General features: G+C 41.3%; 1 protein-coding gene across 3 annotated transcripts in view; it reads left to right on the forward strand.

Moving 5' to 3' along the window:
* SC5D (sterol-C5-desaturase) overlaps positions 1–17392 on the forward strand; it is a 158072-nt gene that overhangs the window by 134157 nt on the left and 6523 nt on the right. For all 3 annotated transcript variants that reach the window (XM_044081037.1, XM_044081035.1, XM_044081036.1), the window contains exon 4: positions 17294–17392. In XM_044081037.1, the coding sequence (XP_043936972.1) occupies positions 17294–17392 (99 nt within the window). The remainder of the gene's footprint in view (positions 1–17293) is intronic.

Raw genomic sequence — 17392 nt, forward strand, 5'->3', positions numbered from 1 at the left:
TCCCATCAGAAAGAAACAGAATGCTAAACATGAACAGCAGCAGCCAAATGGCAAAAGGTGTTATCAAAGGCAAACAAATAAATAAAACACCAATAGAACCAGAAGAAGACACAGTATTTTAATTATAAAAACTCTTTTAATCATTATTCATCAGAACGACTTCATTAAAAAAAAAGTTGTTCTGATGAATAGTGATTAAAAGAGTTTTTACACTAAAAGACTTGGTCTTCTTCTGGTTCTGTTGGTGTTTTATTTATTAGAATGCTAAACATATTTACTCCTCCTCAGATTTCAGGTAAAAGAAAGAGGGTTGCCTCTTTTCCTGAAGAGGTTAAAAATTCTGAATCTGAACAGGAAGATGAAGGAACAGATGCAGGGTTTTCTCCTCAGATTTCTAGCAAGACTCAGGAGAGCACAGTATCTGATTCTGCCTGTGGAATTTTCTGTTTGAGACCATTTCCAGAATGTGCCACTGTTTTCAATGGGGCAACACAGAGATTTCTCAGTCCTTCAGAAAATCCTGTTAGAGATGGAATTTCCAGAACCTTTACCCATGCTTTCAGTGATGTCATCTTTCGAGGGTGTTTCACTGCCTACAACTTTCCTGATGGCCTGCTCCCCATAAAAAGGCAGATAGACTGCGTGAAGTTCCTCATTATTTTAAATTTTTTGTACTCCTCCCAAACCTGACCCAGCAGCTGTAGTTTTAGATGTTCTTTGTGTTTCACTGTTGCAGTCATCACACTTGGGTTATCTGCCTGCAGGTAGCCCTCAGTCGGTCCGAATACCAGAGACTTATTATTTGTGCTTCGGTTGCTGTCGCTCCCGGTCTGATGTCAGGTTGTCAGGGGTATAAAAACAGGCAGCTGACACCATTACATCAGTCTTTCTTGTAGAGGAGCCTGTAGCAGAAGCACTTCATACGAGTGCCGGTCAGCCGCTACTTGAGTTTTCGTTATTGAATTGAATTATCCTGAAGTCTTCTAAAGCTAGGTACCCCATTGGGGATCCTTTTTTCTTGCTCTAACCGATGTCAGAAAAAGTTAACAATTGTCTTGACTGTGGAAAGCAAATACCATACCGAGATTTCCGTTCTTACTGCATCACCTGTTTAGGCCCAGACCACGATGTCCCCCGTTGTCGGTTTTGTGCCTTGTTCAATGTCTGAACTATTCATCGTCGGGCCCTTTTTGTTGCTAAATACTTTTGTTCTTGATCTCCATATTCCGGAATGGCATCAGTAAGCCATCTGACTACCGATCTACAGAAAACAATGTGAGGATAAAGACACAGACCGCACAGGTCCAAAGCTGTCGACGCTTCTGTTAAGCTAGTCGCCAGTTTGACAGTACTCAGTGAGGCACTTTCGCAGCCCTTGATGCCCACTTCAATGGATTTGCAGGCCTCTACAGTGACCCATACTGAGTGAGACTCTTCTTCGAGGAACCTGCAGATGTCTTTACCTTGGATGGGTCCGGAGCCGCTGAGCAGGCACCAGCTTCTGAGGAAGTTCTTCTCACTACCGATATTCAACACAAACCAGCGACTTCTTTTGCATCATCAGTTCTGTCTAAAACTACCGAGTTTCTAAGGCCAAGAATACGTGTTATGCCTAAAAAACTGACGGCCCAAAAAAATTTACCTTCTTCCTTGCCACAATGTCAAATGCTTAAAATGGCAGAAGACCTTATTAAGTTGATTAGGGGAAGTCAGCCTTCCTCTACTAAGAGGAAAAGAGACCTGTTCCCAGCAGCTTTAACAGACAAGAGTCCGATGACTCTGAGGTATCTGATTATGAGGACATGCCTTTATCTGCTTATGAGGATTCAGATGCAGATGAATCTATTCCCTCTGCTTCTCCTCCAGAGTATTTTTCTTTTGGTGAAACCTTACATACTTTAAGAGAGCATTTTCCATGGGAATGCCAAGACTATCCTCAATCCAGAAAGAGACTCAGAGAATTTCTAGACTTGCCTCAGCATAGGCCCTTAGCAATACCCCCAGTCCTGGATGTTGTGGATGATGTCTTTATGGAATCCAGTTTAACTCCTGATACTTTACCCCCTGCTCCTAAGAAACCAGGCAGGTACTACAGAGTACCTCATTCTCACAAATTCCTTTTCAAAAATCCTACTGCTGACACAGAGGTCATCTCCCAGGGATCTAAAGGTATCAAGGCAACTACAGCTAAGAATTCCACCCCTTCAGACAGGGACTCCAGAGCTTTAGACAGATTGAGGTAAGAAAGTATACACCTCTGCAACTCTAGCCATTAGGGCTTTGAATTGCCAGTTTCACATGCTGAAGTACCAACAGCATATTATGGAACTTATTAAGCAAAAAAAACAGCTACCTTTACGGACTGTGCAGAAAATAAAGAACTACAAAAGCTTATGCATTCTGCAAGCCAAGTCAGCAAGCATACATTGCAATGTGGCTTTGACACCCTAGAAGCATCTTGCAGGGCAGCAGTCACTGGTTCTATACTGAGAAGGCATGCTTGGCTTAAGGAGCAAACCTTGCCAGACCATGTCAAATCAAAATTACTAGACACTCCTTTGAATAAGGACAATCTGTTTGGCACCAAAGCAAAAAGATAGAAGAAAAAGCTAAATCTATGCAGACAGTCAAAAATTTCTTGCAAGTACAGCCTCCTAAATTCAGTAGGCATTGCCCCTCGAAACATTGGTCCTTTCCAGCCCCCTCAAGGCCATTTGGCCCAGTGGAAACCGACCCCCCCAGGTTACAGTCTCAGGGTATGCAGAGAACTAAGCAATGGAGTGCCTCCACTTCAAAAACAGGTAATGCTAAGCCACCCCCTTACAGGAAGGATTTCCAATGACTTCTCAACTCCACTTCCCACCTCTGCCCAACTGCTTGTGCCTCTAGGAGGAAAACTTGCCCATCATGCAAAAAACTGGACTTCCATCACCAAAGACCGATGGGTCCTCAACATTATATCCCAGGGGTACAGATTTTACTTCCACTCACTGCCACCCCAAACCAAGTTCAATCCATGCTCTCTATAAGGGCAATTTAACCACAGATAGGTCAAGGGTTCTATTCCAGACTTTTCCTGGTACCCAAAAAAGAGAGCACTTGGTGCCAATCCTAGATCTTTCCATCCTGAATACCTTCCTGGTGGTACCAAAATTCAAAATGCTCACCCTGCAGCAGCTTCTTCCTATGCTGGCCAAAGATGTCTGGTTAGCTACCCTAGACTTAAAAGAAGTCTATCTGCATATTCCTATAAGGGTCTCATGCAGGAAATATTTACGCTTCAGGGCAGGATCTATGCATTATCAGTTCTCTGCACTTCCCTTTGGCTTATCCACTGCTCCCAGAGTATTCACAAAATGCTTGGCTCCAGCAATTGCCTACTGCAGACAGAGGAAAAAAATTTACCCATACTTGGACGACTACCTGATTCAGGCAGACAGAGGAAACGCTGTTGCAGCACCTGACATTTGTACAAAATCTGCTAACCTCCCTGGGGTAAACCATAAACGAAAAGAATCCAAAGCTAGTCCCCAGTCAAAAATATTGTATTCCTGGGAGCAAGCTTGGACACAGCATCCCAGATGGCATTCCTGACACCAGAAAAACAAGTCTACCTGACAGACTACTTCAGTCAAATGGCCACCAGAACCCAGCTATCCACAAGGAAAATCCTGCAGGCTCTAGGGTTCATGGTCTCATGCATCCTGCTAATTCCATATGCCAGACTGCATTATGAGGAAACTTCAATGGTACTCAAGTCTTTGGTGCCAACATTCTCAGGACCTGGAAACCGTCATTCCTATCATACCTTGTCTAAGGACAGAGTTTCTTTGGTGGACAGCAGCATGCAACCACAACAAGGGATTACCCTTTACTCAACCCCATGTTGCCCAGACCCTAACCACAGATGCATCAGATTATGCCTGGGGGGCACACCTGGACGACAAGTGCATTCAGGGCCACTGGAGCCCAAGTCAATTCCATCTGTACATAAACCAAAAAGAGATGCTATCAGTGCAGCATGCTCTAACAGCTTTCAGATTCCTAGTCTTACCAGGACCCCTTCTAACTAATAAAAACTGACACCACAGTTATGTGGTACATAAACACTCTTACCCACTCTTACCCACTCTGCAGGCTAACCATGGCCCTGTGGAACACGGCTTTGGACATGAGGATCCATCTGCCATCTCAATTCCTGCCAGGCAAACAAAACACACTGGCAGACAACCTGAGCAGAAATCTCCTATTTCCCCCTCTGCACCTTCTCCCAAGAATATTGCTCAAGATGATACAGGACAGACCAGGGACAATTCTGATTGCCCCAGACTGGCCATGTCAACACTGGTACCCACTCCTGCGCAGCCCGTCACCGGTGCCACCCTGGCACCTACCCCAGAGCCCCACCGTGCTCACTCAGAAGGGGGACAGATTGCATCTGCAACTGCAAACCCTAAATCTTGCAGCCTGGCTTATTCCTTGATTTCTCCCCCAGTGACCAGTCTAAGCAAGCAGGTACTGGACATCATTCTTGAAGCCAGAAGACCAAGTACAAGGAAATCCTATGCTGATAAGTGGAAAAGGTATTGCTCCTGGACTCGATCTAAAAGACAGTACAGACCTCTGCTCTCCCTACCGCTAATCCTGGATTACTTAGCAGATCTACTCCACAGAGGCCTATCCTTTTCCTCCATTAAGATCCATGCCTCTGCCATCTCTGCTCATTACAACTCTGAGCCATCCCTATTCTCTCACCCTCTCATCAAAGATTTCCTAGGAGGGGCAAACAACTTAAGGCCACCAATGAGAGCACCCACCCCTGCTTGGGGCCTACTTTGTACTGGAAAAGCCTCACACTGCCCCCTTTTGAGCCTGCAGCATCAGCAGACTTAAAATTCCTCTCTTGGAAAACAGCATTGCTTCTGGCCATCACTTCAGCAAGAAGAGTGTCTGAGCTACAAGCACTTATGGCCGTGGAACCCTTCATCATTTTCCATTCTGACAGTGTCTCCCTTAGGACTAATCCTTCCTTTATGCCCAAAGTGGTGTCCAGTGTGGCTGTCAACCACTCTATCCATTTGCCTACTTTCTTCCCTAATCCTCAAATTAAAGGAGAAAGGATCCTGCACTCTTTGGACGTGCACAGACAGCTCAGATTCTGCCTGGATAGGACTAAGCCCTTCAGGAAATCTGACCAGTTACTACTACTACTAGTTTTGCACCAGGGGCAGAGGGCAAGGCCATTTCAAAACAGACAATTTCCAAATGGATAGGACACTATCCATTTCTGCTTCAAACACCATGAGAAACCATCCCCTCAGGGGGTCAGAATACATTCCACTATGACAACTTCTACCTCTAAAGCATTCCTCAGGGGAGTCCCTACCAGGAACATTCTGGAGGCTGGTACCTGGAGTTCTTTACACACATTCATCAAGCATTACCACCTGCCTATATTTTCCAAATCCAGGGCGGGTTTTGCAACTGCAGTCCTGCAGGGCATACTAGCCAGCCCAAACACTTCTTGACTGCCTCCACCCTTTCTACAGCTTTAGGAATCAACCTAAGTGTGATGACTGCAACAGTGAAACAGGAAGAACATAGTACAGTTGTGTACACTTACCATAAATGTAGATGTTAGTGTATTCACTATTGCAGTCCTGATTTCCCTCCCTCCAGCTCCCTTCTTCTCTCTCTCTCTCCTCTGTGTATACTACTCATCCCTTGCAGGGTTATTGATATTGGTATTTACTTTTTACTGGTGGAGATTTTTCCACCATAGCTTAGCTCCCTGTTGGGGGGCTCCTGACATTTGGGGCAAGAAAAACTGATGTAATGGCGTTGACTGCCTATTTTTATACCCCTGACGACCTGACGTCAGACCTGGAGCGACAGCAACTGATGCAGAAATAGTAAGTCTCAGGTATTCGGGATGACTGAGGGCTACCTGCAGATAGATAACCCAAGTGTGATGACTGCAACAGTGAATACACTTGAACATCTACATTTATGGTAAGTGCACACAACTGTACTTTAGTCCTACTGCTGCTAAATATTTAATTAATTCCAAGCTTACACTTTGTGACAAGAATGGAAAAATGTTAAGTACGGGTGGGGGGGTTTCATGTTTCTGCTGCTTTGATTTTCTGAATTTTGAATTGGTAGGCTCATGTGTTAGTTTATTCTGACTAACTGTGATGGCATGAGGAACATTTTGTCTGCAGTTTTTACTTGTGAAGAAAACTCTGTTTTAAATGTTTAATGTCTTCCATTTTATGGTCACAACTCATTGTTTAAAGTGTGTGTATGACTGTGTTGATAAGTCTTCCAGGGCTTTGGCCACTGGTTCTGTTTTGAAGATATTTGTCTGGCTGTGTTCTTGGGCAGATAGCCCAGTACCTACCTATGAACCTATATGTTGTCTTAGTGAGTGATAGAGTCAGTTCTTGATTCCCAGGTCGGAAAGCTTTTTATTCTAGGATGTTTTTTGGTGCCAAAGAAAGAAAATGCTTGAAGACCAGTTCTGGATAGTTCTTTCTTTCTTAAACTAATTTGTGATAGAGTCCAAGTTCAAAATGCAGTCACTTCACAACCTGATTTATTTCCACATTTAAGTTTATTGGTACCACTAGATTTGAAAGATGCTTATCACATCCCTATTTATCCAGACTTCAGGCATTTCTTAAGGTTCTGTGCCTGGATCACATTATCCAGTCTCTGCTTTACCCTTTGGACTAGACTATCCATTGCACCAAGAGTGCTTACAAAGTGTCTAGCTCGAGTTATAGCTCATTGCAGGCTTCACGGTATCCATATTTTTGTATATTTACATGACTTGTTTATCTTTGCATAGTCTTTTCCACAGTGTCAATCTTTCACTTGGGTGAGTGATCTGTTACACAAGCTGGAATTCCAAGTGAACATTCAAAAGTCTTTTTTGACTTCATCACACAGGATTGTGTTCCTTTTGTGTTTGCTAGACACCTCAGTTCAAAGAACTTTTCTTCTACTGGAAAAAATAATTGATCTATACCTAGGTCTAGCTTTAGGGTTTTCCACTCAGTCTTTGATCATCGTGAGGGAATACTTCAGAATTTTGGGTCTCATGGCATCTATGATTCTCATGATACCCTTGGGAAGATTCCACATGAGACAGAGAAAATGGTATCTGAAGTCTCCTTGGGTACCAAGAGCAAAATCCCTAATAGGGAAGGCATCTCTGATCAGTACTAGCAAAAAATTACGATCCCTCATAAAATCCTCCAAGGCCAGCTTCAAGAGAAAAATTGCACAGGACACCACAATCATAAGGCTTTTTTCAGTTATGTTAGAAACCTGGGATGCAACTCCCAGACTTATTCTGAGTTGATTCTAAACGACAAAAAATACACTGAACCCACAGACATCGCCAATATCCTGGCAGACAGGTTCAGTGCAAACCCCCCCCCCCCCAAAAGAGCAAGTATCTATCCCGGCAGAGTGCTGCCTCCCAAACATCTCTGATGCTCAGGTGAAGGCTGCCCTCTCCAAAGCAAAAAACACTGCTTCCATGGGACCAGATGGTGTTCCAGGTTGCATACTACATGAACTCCAAGAGGAACTAATCCCTCAAATAAAACAGCTATACAGTCTCAGCCTCACTAATGTGCCCACAGAATGGCATACAGCAACAGTGATCCCACTCCACAAAGGTGGAGCCTCTACGGACCCTGGAAACTATCGCCCCATAAGCCTGACTAGCTTAGTCTGCAAGGCTATGGAGAGGATCATCATGGAACTCATAAACAAAGACATTGGGGACCTACAGACACTAGATCCTACCCAGTTCGGCTTTGTCAAGGGCAGATCCTGCCTTTTGAACCTGGTTGACTTCTTCGAAACAGTCACCAAAGCCATAGATGAATGGAAGGTAGTCCACACAGCCTATCTGGACCTTGCAAAGGCATTTGACACAATACCCCACTCGGGCATCATAGATAAACTATCCAGCTTAAATATAAACCCCTATGTCACAAGATGGGTCGCAAACCGGCTCAAAGACGGAACCCACAGAGTGAGAGTTGCTGGAGCCATGTCCGACTCGAAACCGGTCACAAGTGGCGTCCCACAGGGTTCTGTCCTGGGACCACTCCTGTTCGGTATATACTTTTCCGAGGTACAGCCAAACGTGGGAGGACTATGGCTCACCAAGTTCACAGACGACTGCAAACTGGGCGCCATAATCAACTCTCCAGCTGACACAAACATCCTTCAAAAAGGTCTCAGAGACAGATAACTGGTGCCAGCGCCATGGTTTAAAGCTAAATGCCAAAAAATGTATAGTCATACCCTTTGGCAAAAACAATGTGCCCACAAATTACCACATAGGCGAAACCCATTAAGTACAGAGAAAGTTATTAGGGACCTGGGGACCCAAGTTGATAGCAATCTCTCCTTTGAAAACCACATTGCCAAAGTGGTTAGAAAGACCTTCTACATAGCCCACCTCATCACGAAGGGTTTCACATCTAGATCAACAGAGGTAATCGTGCCCCTTTATTCATCCCTCATCAGGCCCATCATAGAATACAATGCCCCTTTTGGGATGTACCTTACCCGACACCTGCAGCAATTAGAAAGACCCCAAAAGTATCTCACCAAAAGGATCAAGGGTCTCAAACAGATGCCATATGCTGCTCGGTTAAAAAAAACTCCAGCTCTACTCAGTTGCATACCGCCTACTTCGAGGCGATCTGTGCCTGACATACAAAGCTATGTCAAATCCAGAATTAATGGACATGCTCCACCTCAGTAAATCTAAATCCCTTAGAGCCACACGCTCGAGTGACTTGAACCTCAGCACAGAAATAAATAGAACTTGCTGGAGGGACAGGTTCGTAACTCAGAGACTCCCTTCGCTCTGGAATAGAATTCCAGTTCATGTGAGGCAGAGCACCTCACTGAATCTCTTCAAGAAGAATCTCGATAGGTGGATGGGGGATCGTAGGTTTGTCCCAGGGATTACTCCCGTGTCACTATTAGACAGAGGCTCAGTAAACTAAACCTTAAAAAGGGCACAGTATACTCAAATCAAGGGGTGGCGTAAGCCATACAGAATCGGGCTATGCTTATAATTGCCCCAGGGCAGATAGCCTAGTATGAACCTATGAACCAGCACCAGCACCCATTATCTTTTCAAATCCTAGTTCTGGGGTTTGTCAGAATAGAAATCACTTATTGGAAGTAGCAGATATCCTTAAATTCAGGTCCCCCTTCTCACCTCCTGCTCCAAAGCAGTCTGTCCCCATAAATGCTTCAGACTTTGCTTAGGGAGCAATTTTAGGAGGGATAAAAATGCCAGGTGTTTGGGACTCCAAAAACAACTGCAAATGCATAAATATAAAGGAGATGCTTGCTCTGATCAAGTTACTCAATTTTATGAATCATCTTTGGTCCCCTGGACCTCTTTAAATTGTTACAGTTGTGCAAAAAGGCATGGAAGACGGATGGCTTTTCTTTTCCTTGGGCAGGAGTGTTCCTGTAAGCTTTTCCACCCTTTCCACAGATATCCAGGTTACTTCTGAAGATTCGGGGGGGGGGGTGAATTTTGATGAACTGCCACTTAATAGGATTTAGTTTGCATTTGAATAGTTCTTAACTGTTAGTGGCTTTTTGATCCTCTGGTTGAAGCATGTGCTATCTGTTTAGGTAAGAGTTGAGACTCAAGGGGCATAGATGGTGACCTGTAGCTAGTCATGATATGGGGAGGAACCTTCTGTATGGTGATTTGCACATGGATGAGCTCCATGATGTCATCCGTTTTAAGCAACCTCAAGGTACGTTTGTTACAAATGTAGATAGAGACGACACCACCTTTAGTCCCAGTCTGTGATGTTGGTCTAGAACCAGAAACTGATTGTTCAGTAGGGCAGATTTTCACCTCAGGATGTGGAAGAAATAAATAAAGGTTACAAAGAATTAGTTAATGGATGTGTGGATGGTTGAGAATGGTTAACATCAGGATTTACCTATTTGAGGGACTAAAGTAAGCTGGTGAGCCTCTTGGATTTTGACAAAGGTAAAACTGGGACAGCTGAAGTGGCTGTAATGGAAGGTGCAGTGTCTGATCATGTTATATAAATGTTGGATTTGAGTGAAACTGATAAGAGAACAGCAGTGTAGAAGTGAAATGCGAGTAGGGAGAAAGAAGCAATTAATATATTTTTCCTCAAGGATCTGTTTAAGTTACTTATTGAAGAAAATCTAAGGGTGTTTGGTTGATGGGATGGGAAATAATTGAATACAGTGGTGTTAAAGCAACATGGAAAGGGAAGATACTGTGCTTTACAGGGAAGGTGAAGAAGAAAAAAGGATAAAGCAAAACACTTGAGCAGCAGTTTTAAGAGCGGGAGGATTTTGAAGAAAGCAAGTCTGTTATTACTGAAATCAAATAAAATTAAAAAAGAATTGAAGGATGTGGGGGAAAGGTAGAATGATGCAGAGCTAATTAGACAAGGGCTGCATTGTTGGATGAAGGGGGACATTATACAAAATTATTAATGTGAAAAGTAAAGGATCATTGGGATAAGAACAGAGGGTGTCAAGTAGCAAAGAAATCTCCAGGTATGTGATTTATGCAATGACATTGTGTTGGAAGCTTACTGCTTTGGTGTTTGGGAAGGGGAGATGGGTCTGTACAAAATGCATGGTGTTACATGGATCAGTTGAGGAAGGGGAAATGGGTCTGAACGAAATGCATGAAGTGTAACTTCGATGAACTTTGGGCAGGGAAGAAGGGTCTGAATGAAAAGCATAAAGTGTTACTTAGATAAATTGTAAAAGAGAAGATTTTTGGGCTCTGAAGCAAGGTAAGGTAAAAAGATTAGGTTGTATACTATAGCTTTGGTAAAAATGGTGGGGATGTGGTTAGGGTTCCTGTCAGAGATATTTATCATGGTAGAGGAACTGGGGCTCTTATTGACTACTATAACTGAAGTAGCTATGATTATTCTCTGAAAAGGATTAGAGGACTATGAAGCTAGGGGGAATTTTAAGCCCATATCACTATGCATTGAGAATGCAAAGTTCTTCACCAGGCCAGTAATGGTATGTCTGGAAAAGATTGTACCAAATGTTAGAGAAGAAAGAAGTAGGCTTTATTAGGGAAGATAAGGTCATAGGTTCATAGATCTGGATCATTGGTAACTTGTATTAAATGCAATGGGTGGAGAGTAGGAGAAGGCTAGGTTGTTATGGTGATAGCTATCCAGATTGCTTTTAACATGGTTAATTGGCAAATTGTGTAAAGGACAGTAGCGCATATAATGGAAGAGTGAAAATGGATGCAAGGGTCATAAACCTTGTATAATTCTCCAACTTTGTTGGTATGTATGTATATAAGTGGGGAATTGTCAAATAGTGTGAAGTTAGGGAGAGGAGTGAGAGAAGGTTGTCCTTTGCCTCCAAGTGTTTTCCTATTAGAAACTGAAAAGTTATCACAGAGGGATAGACAGCTGCTATTGAGCAAGTGTTTTCAGAAAAGTGCCTTTAATTGTTTTTTAGATAACTGTAGCTTTTTCTTTTAAAAAGTAGTGGAGGTTCTTCCTGAAATTTTATATTTACTCTGGGTATTTGAAGAAGAGTCAGGGCTGACATTCCACCCAAAAATATTTGTGGTGAGTAGAATAGTTATTTGTGGTGAGTAGAATAGTGCAGGGTCTATGGCAGGAGTTTGTATTCCCAGTAGATCAGGAGAAAAGTATTTATGGTTGAAGGTCTTTCCAGCAACTGAGGAGACCATGTTAAGAAATTAGCAGAGGGTAAGTAGTATTTTAGTTGGATGGTCAAGAAGAGTAAACTCATTGGGAGGATGGATTGAGAGTGTACAAGTATTGATTTTTGCCTTTAGTGATGCACCGGGTTGAGCATATTCAATTTAAGCCACAAGTTAATTTTTATATTGAAACTATAGAGTGTGATAGGCACATGAGGAAGGGCAAAAAAAATATGATGCTTAACTGAAGGATAATTGTTTGGAGGAAAGATGGCGGGTTGGGGAATTAATTTTTAGGAAGAATGCATCAGCAGTCAATTTGTTGCAGTTTGTAAATGTGCTAAGTGAGAAAAGGTGGCAGAAGGTATTAAGCAAGTAGTGCAGTGAAGTGGAAGGTTTGGGAAGGTATGGAATTAAAGGAGTTCTGGGATCGGACATTGATTGAAACAGTGGGGGTGATTTGGAGGATTGGCATAAGAGGGGAATCAAGATAGACACACACTGGAGTTAGAGAACTGAACTGTAATGGCTTTATGAAGATATCCAAAGAATGTTTGGCATTAAAGAAAGAGCTTTTTGACTGTGACATAGGACAGTCAAGCCCTTTGTTTAATGCAAGTATTCTTTGGATATCCTCATTTCAAAACAAGAGAGGGACAGTTGTGATTATTTATAAGGATATAAGTAGGACAGAAGGGACAAGAGGACTGTAGAAGAGTTGGATAAGAGAGGATGTGAGGTGGCAGAAAGGTAAAAGTTAGGAAAAGGCTTAAGGGGTTCACAATGCAGAAAGTGAGTGCTAGATCTTCAATATACAGATGAGACACCTGTGCTTGTGGTATGAGATTCCATGATGAATCAAGATGAGAGGTGGGGATGTGATATGTTGGAGGTGCGGAGAAAGGGAAGCTGACAGTATACATATGTGGTGGAGCTGTGAGGAAGTCAAGGAACTAAAAAAATGGATTAGGTCCTTTTTGAGTCGGCTGTATGGTAGACAGTGAGATGATAGTTTTCTTTTATTTATTTGGGATATAAAGGAATGTATACTGTTTGGGGTAGAAAGGAACACATCATGGCAGAATAAGGAAGAAAGAGTAGAGTTGCAAATTTTGATGGGATGGGTAAAAAAAAAAAAAGAAGGTGAGATTCGAGGAAGTTCAAGTTGGTTGGTGAGAGGTCTCCATGGTGGAAGATGGGAGGGGAGACTACAGGCTAAATAAAGGCAGTTTGTCAATGAGAGATGGAAAGTCATAAAGAAGATAAGGATATTGGTAGCTAAAGTTGCGAGTTTGACAAGATATTTGAGAACAAACAGATTTTGAGCAAGGAATCATGTTGAAAGTATGTTTTGGGGAGCGGGGAGGATTGACTGGTTGTTTGGAATATGAAATGTGTGCTCATTTATTCAGGAACTTTTGTTAAATTGTTGATTTATTAATGCTAGGTCGAATGAACGTGTACTTGAGCTAGAAATGTCAAAAGTCCTGGTAGAACAGCAGTATCAGTGGCTCACACTTAACCTTTAGTGCTGGAAGATCAACAGACTGTGGATTCTATTCTCACACCAGGTACTAAGTTGTTGGATTAATTTCGGTTACTGATTCTATAGTGCAGAATAGGGGGTGATTCACTCCTGAGTATTTCATGTTTCGAATGAGAAATTAAACTGAGGGCCTATCTGCCTGAGCTTGTGGTAGCTCAGGTAGATGTAAAACATACAACATCACTTATAAAAAAAAATACAGTAGAGAGTTCCTCAGTGCCTTTGCTAAACTTTCTTTAATTAGCATGAGTATTACCTGGGTTCTCACCTGAAAAGATTCCATTTACATAGTTGGATTAACCCAATCAAGAAAGGTCATTTTTGTTTTTTTTTTGTTTTTTTGTCTGTTTTTTTTTTTTTTCTTCTATTTGAAACCTTATGTAACCTCTCAGAATCTAGACATTGAAAATGTCCTAATCCTGTACACTTATCTGCTTAGCTTTGTCAACTGAAGGCTCTGCCTCTTAAATTTCATTAATTTCTTTGAAACAGTTGAAGCAGTGGAAAGCATTAACACAGTACATAAAGCATATCTGGCCCCAGTCAAGGCCTTTGACACTATTCCCTGTGCAGGTATTATTGACAAACATAAAATATGAAAGTAAATCCTTATGTTGTGCAGCGGTTAGCTAAATAGTTTTCTGACAGAATCCATGTGGTTAGAGTAATTGGTACCACTTCTGAAAGTAATAGATGTTATCAATTGTTAACCACAGGGCTTCATGTTTAGGACCACTCCTGTTTGCAGATGACTGTAATACAATTGCTCCAGCGTACGTTATACCCCATTAACAGTTGATTCAATGACTATGGTCTCAAATTAAAATGTAAAAAAATGTAATTAAGTGTAGTTTATTTTTGTAAAAATATATATATTGCCAAGCATCCTTCCAGTCAGTCAGTGTAAACGATCTAGGCATTCTTGTCTGTTTCTTAGCTTATGATCATCATGTCTCCACAGTAGTATAGAAAGTATTCTGTATGGCTCGTATAATTTACAAAGGCATCTCTTCTAGAGCCAAAGAAGTTTAAATTCCCTTCTGCTTGTTATCTTATCTGACCAGTTATTGAATACATAGCCCTTTTGGCATGTATTTAGCAAAACATATCACTTGACTTGAGAGACCTCAGAGATTCCTAATTAAAAAGATCAGTGACCTCAAACATCTTAAGTTATCAGCAGTCTCTTACAGACTCCTGTCTGAGGATCTGTTTTATGTTATTCAAGCCTTAAAGATCTAACCCTTTAGATTAGTGGTAAGATGGTGGTAATGGCAGCAAATTGGGGAAATCAGAAGAAGATGAGAATTAGATATAGAAGGGAAGATAGTGGAACAGGTAAACAGCTTCAAGTATCTGGGAGGGGTGGTTGAGGAGACGGGTAGTCTGAATGAAGAGGTCAAAGCTAGAATTAGAGGGGCCTGCAGCCAACTGGCATAGAGTATCAGGTGTTGTCTATGACAGAAGAATGCCAAAGAAGCTGAAATCTAAGGTGTACAAGACAGTGGTGCGACCAGTACTACTGTATGGTACAGAAACCTGGCCAGTAAAGGCAAAACAGTTGAAGCTAAAGGAGATGGCAATGAAGTGCCTGAGAAAGGTGGTAGGATGCACACTGTGGGACAGACGAAGAAATGAGGACATAAGAGCAGAAGCAAAAGTAGCTCCAAATCCGGAAAAGCTCAAAGAGAACTGATTACGGTGGTTTGGGCACATGAGTAGAAAAGCAGAAGACAAATCTGGTGAGGAAGATTTGGGACAGACAGGAAGAAAGTAAGAGGAAGCAAGGATGTCCAGAAAAGAGGTGGATGGATTGTGTGAAAGACGATCTGTGACAGGTATGAGTGTTGAAGAAGGCAGGAGTGTGGCACTGAATCGAGAATGTTGGCGACATTTAACATGATACCCCTACCCCATGTAGAAAAAATGGAAAAAAGGGTGACTTCTGTTGATGAAAAGATTTAACCCTCTTGAACCTTCTAGTTCTTCACCAAATAAACTGTTCATCAAATGCCATGTTAAAGTAACTAAACCTTCATTAGCAGGGAAATTAGACACATTGATGTGATAGTCATATCTCAGTGTATTCCCCCACCTCTGGAACTAATTTCTACTACATGTCAATCAGAGTAACATCTTTGCCACCTTCAAGGTTAACGTAGATAACTGGATGGGCAATCTCAGATTCTTCTGCTTTGTGCATTGTTGCCTCCTCTGGAGGCTGAAGAATTTTTTTTAAATATAAGGTATTGACCATTCATCTAGTCACTAGTCATCTGCAGACTAATTTTTACTAACCTAGTCCATGAACATGGCTAATATTTTCTTTAATTTAGGATTTTACTTTTTTTTAATATATTAAATATTGTAGAATAAGGATACTTGCATTATTGTAAGGTGCATTATTACCCAACCTTATTTTAAGGCATACGTTTCAGTAGGGTTATTACTGTCAAAAAAAGCCTGTGTGCTAAACTCCCCTTCTCCAATACTTTCCTCCTCGTTTTTCTCTCTAACTACCTATATCACCATCACTCCAGTGCCCTAAACATTATTTATACTACATTAATTGTACAAACATTACTGTAATCCCTGATTTATGCACTTGAATTTTGTATACACGCTCTTTATTCTATGTGTAAGTGAAGAAATCTTGTATTGAGCATGTTGTACTATGTTGTAATCCTGTTCTGTTTCTTTACATTCTATACATTTAATGTTGCTTGTAAATTTCACAGTGTTGCACTACTTGATGGAAATGTTGTTTTGTGGAGCTTTTTTCCCTGGGTCTCTACTGAAAAGGGATTACTTTTCCTGATGTAAGGTAAGTAAGTACTTTACATGCATGTTTTCTGTTGTAAGATAATTTAGCTTTAAGCCTACTGAAGTTATTTTCAGGGATGAAAATATTGGTGACTCGGGTCTTACACACTTACATGAGGTTGCAGTTTTTTATTGGAGTGGGTTCTCTGTCTAAACTCATTTTGTTGCTGTCTGAACAAATATTCAGTGTAGTCTTTGTGGTGACATCTAATTTAAATACGTTTTTTTTTATAATATTGGATATGATTACATTTAGTAGTTGGTTTGATCTAGGAGGTATTTTGCTCACCACAATCTAACTTGTAGGGAGTGCTGTCTAATGGGACTGAAGAGGATATGCAACAACATGGAACAGAGAATGGATCCTCATACCTACTTATATCAGTACCTAGCAAGGATGAGACCCATATGGGCTTCTCACAGAGAAGATGCCATAATTTTTGCTACTTCTGTTTGAGAGAATAGATAAGAAAACCTAGGTGTTAAGATATACTGCCACAGTAACCTCTCCTCGGAGATCTACTGTTAAGTATACTTGCATATTATGGCACTTTCTAATGACAAAATTTGTCATTTGCATCTTTAGCTGACTAGGCTTTGCCTTGATTTTAAAATGGTTGCAGTACTTGATAAGTGAAAGGTAATTCAAACAATTAGTTAATTCTCCTTCAGTTTACTAACTAGTCTTATGTCTGTTGTGTCCATATATGAAACTAAATGCATTGGCAGGGACCTGAACACCTCCATTATTCAGAATTATTATTTCTGCAGAGACCTGAACACCTCCATTATTCAGAAGAATTATTTCTGCATAGCTTAAAAAAAAAAAAAAAAAAAGATTATTAGTTGTAACAATCATTCACAGAACAGCTTGAGTGGATAGTGGCTTTAATTGCATATCGTTGCACAATGCTCTCACTTTGATGGTTCCACAGTTAATTTTGTTCATGTTTCATAAATTTACTACAGCACCTGGTTATGTTGGACATCTTGGCATTATCCATGACGATCTGCATGTGATTCCATGTTACTTAGATGTATAAATTAAGCAATCATGCAGCTCTGCAGCATCATTGGATAGGTTTTTGTTTTTGAAATTGGATGTTTTGTTCCTTATTCTCTGCAGAAGTATTGTATGCAAGATACACAAGTGTTTTCTATTGTATTTTTAGGCTGGTTTGGAGTCATTTTAAGTATGATCTCGTTTCTCTTTTTTACGGACATGTGTATCTACTGGATTCACCGCTTTCTTCACTACAAACTCATGTACA

The sequence above is a fragment of the Protopterus annectens genome, chromosome 8.part0 (assembly GCF_019279795.1).
Source record: "Protopterus annectens isolate FY-2018-M chromosome 8.part0, PAN1.0, whole genome shotgun sequence".
NCBI lineage: Eukaryota > Metazoa > Chordata > Ceratodontiformes > Protopteridae > Protopterus > Protopterus annectens.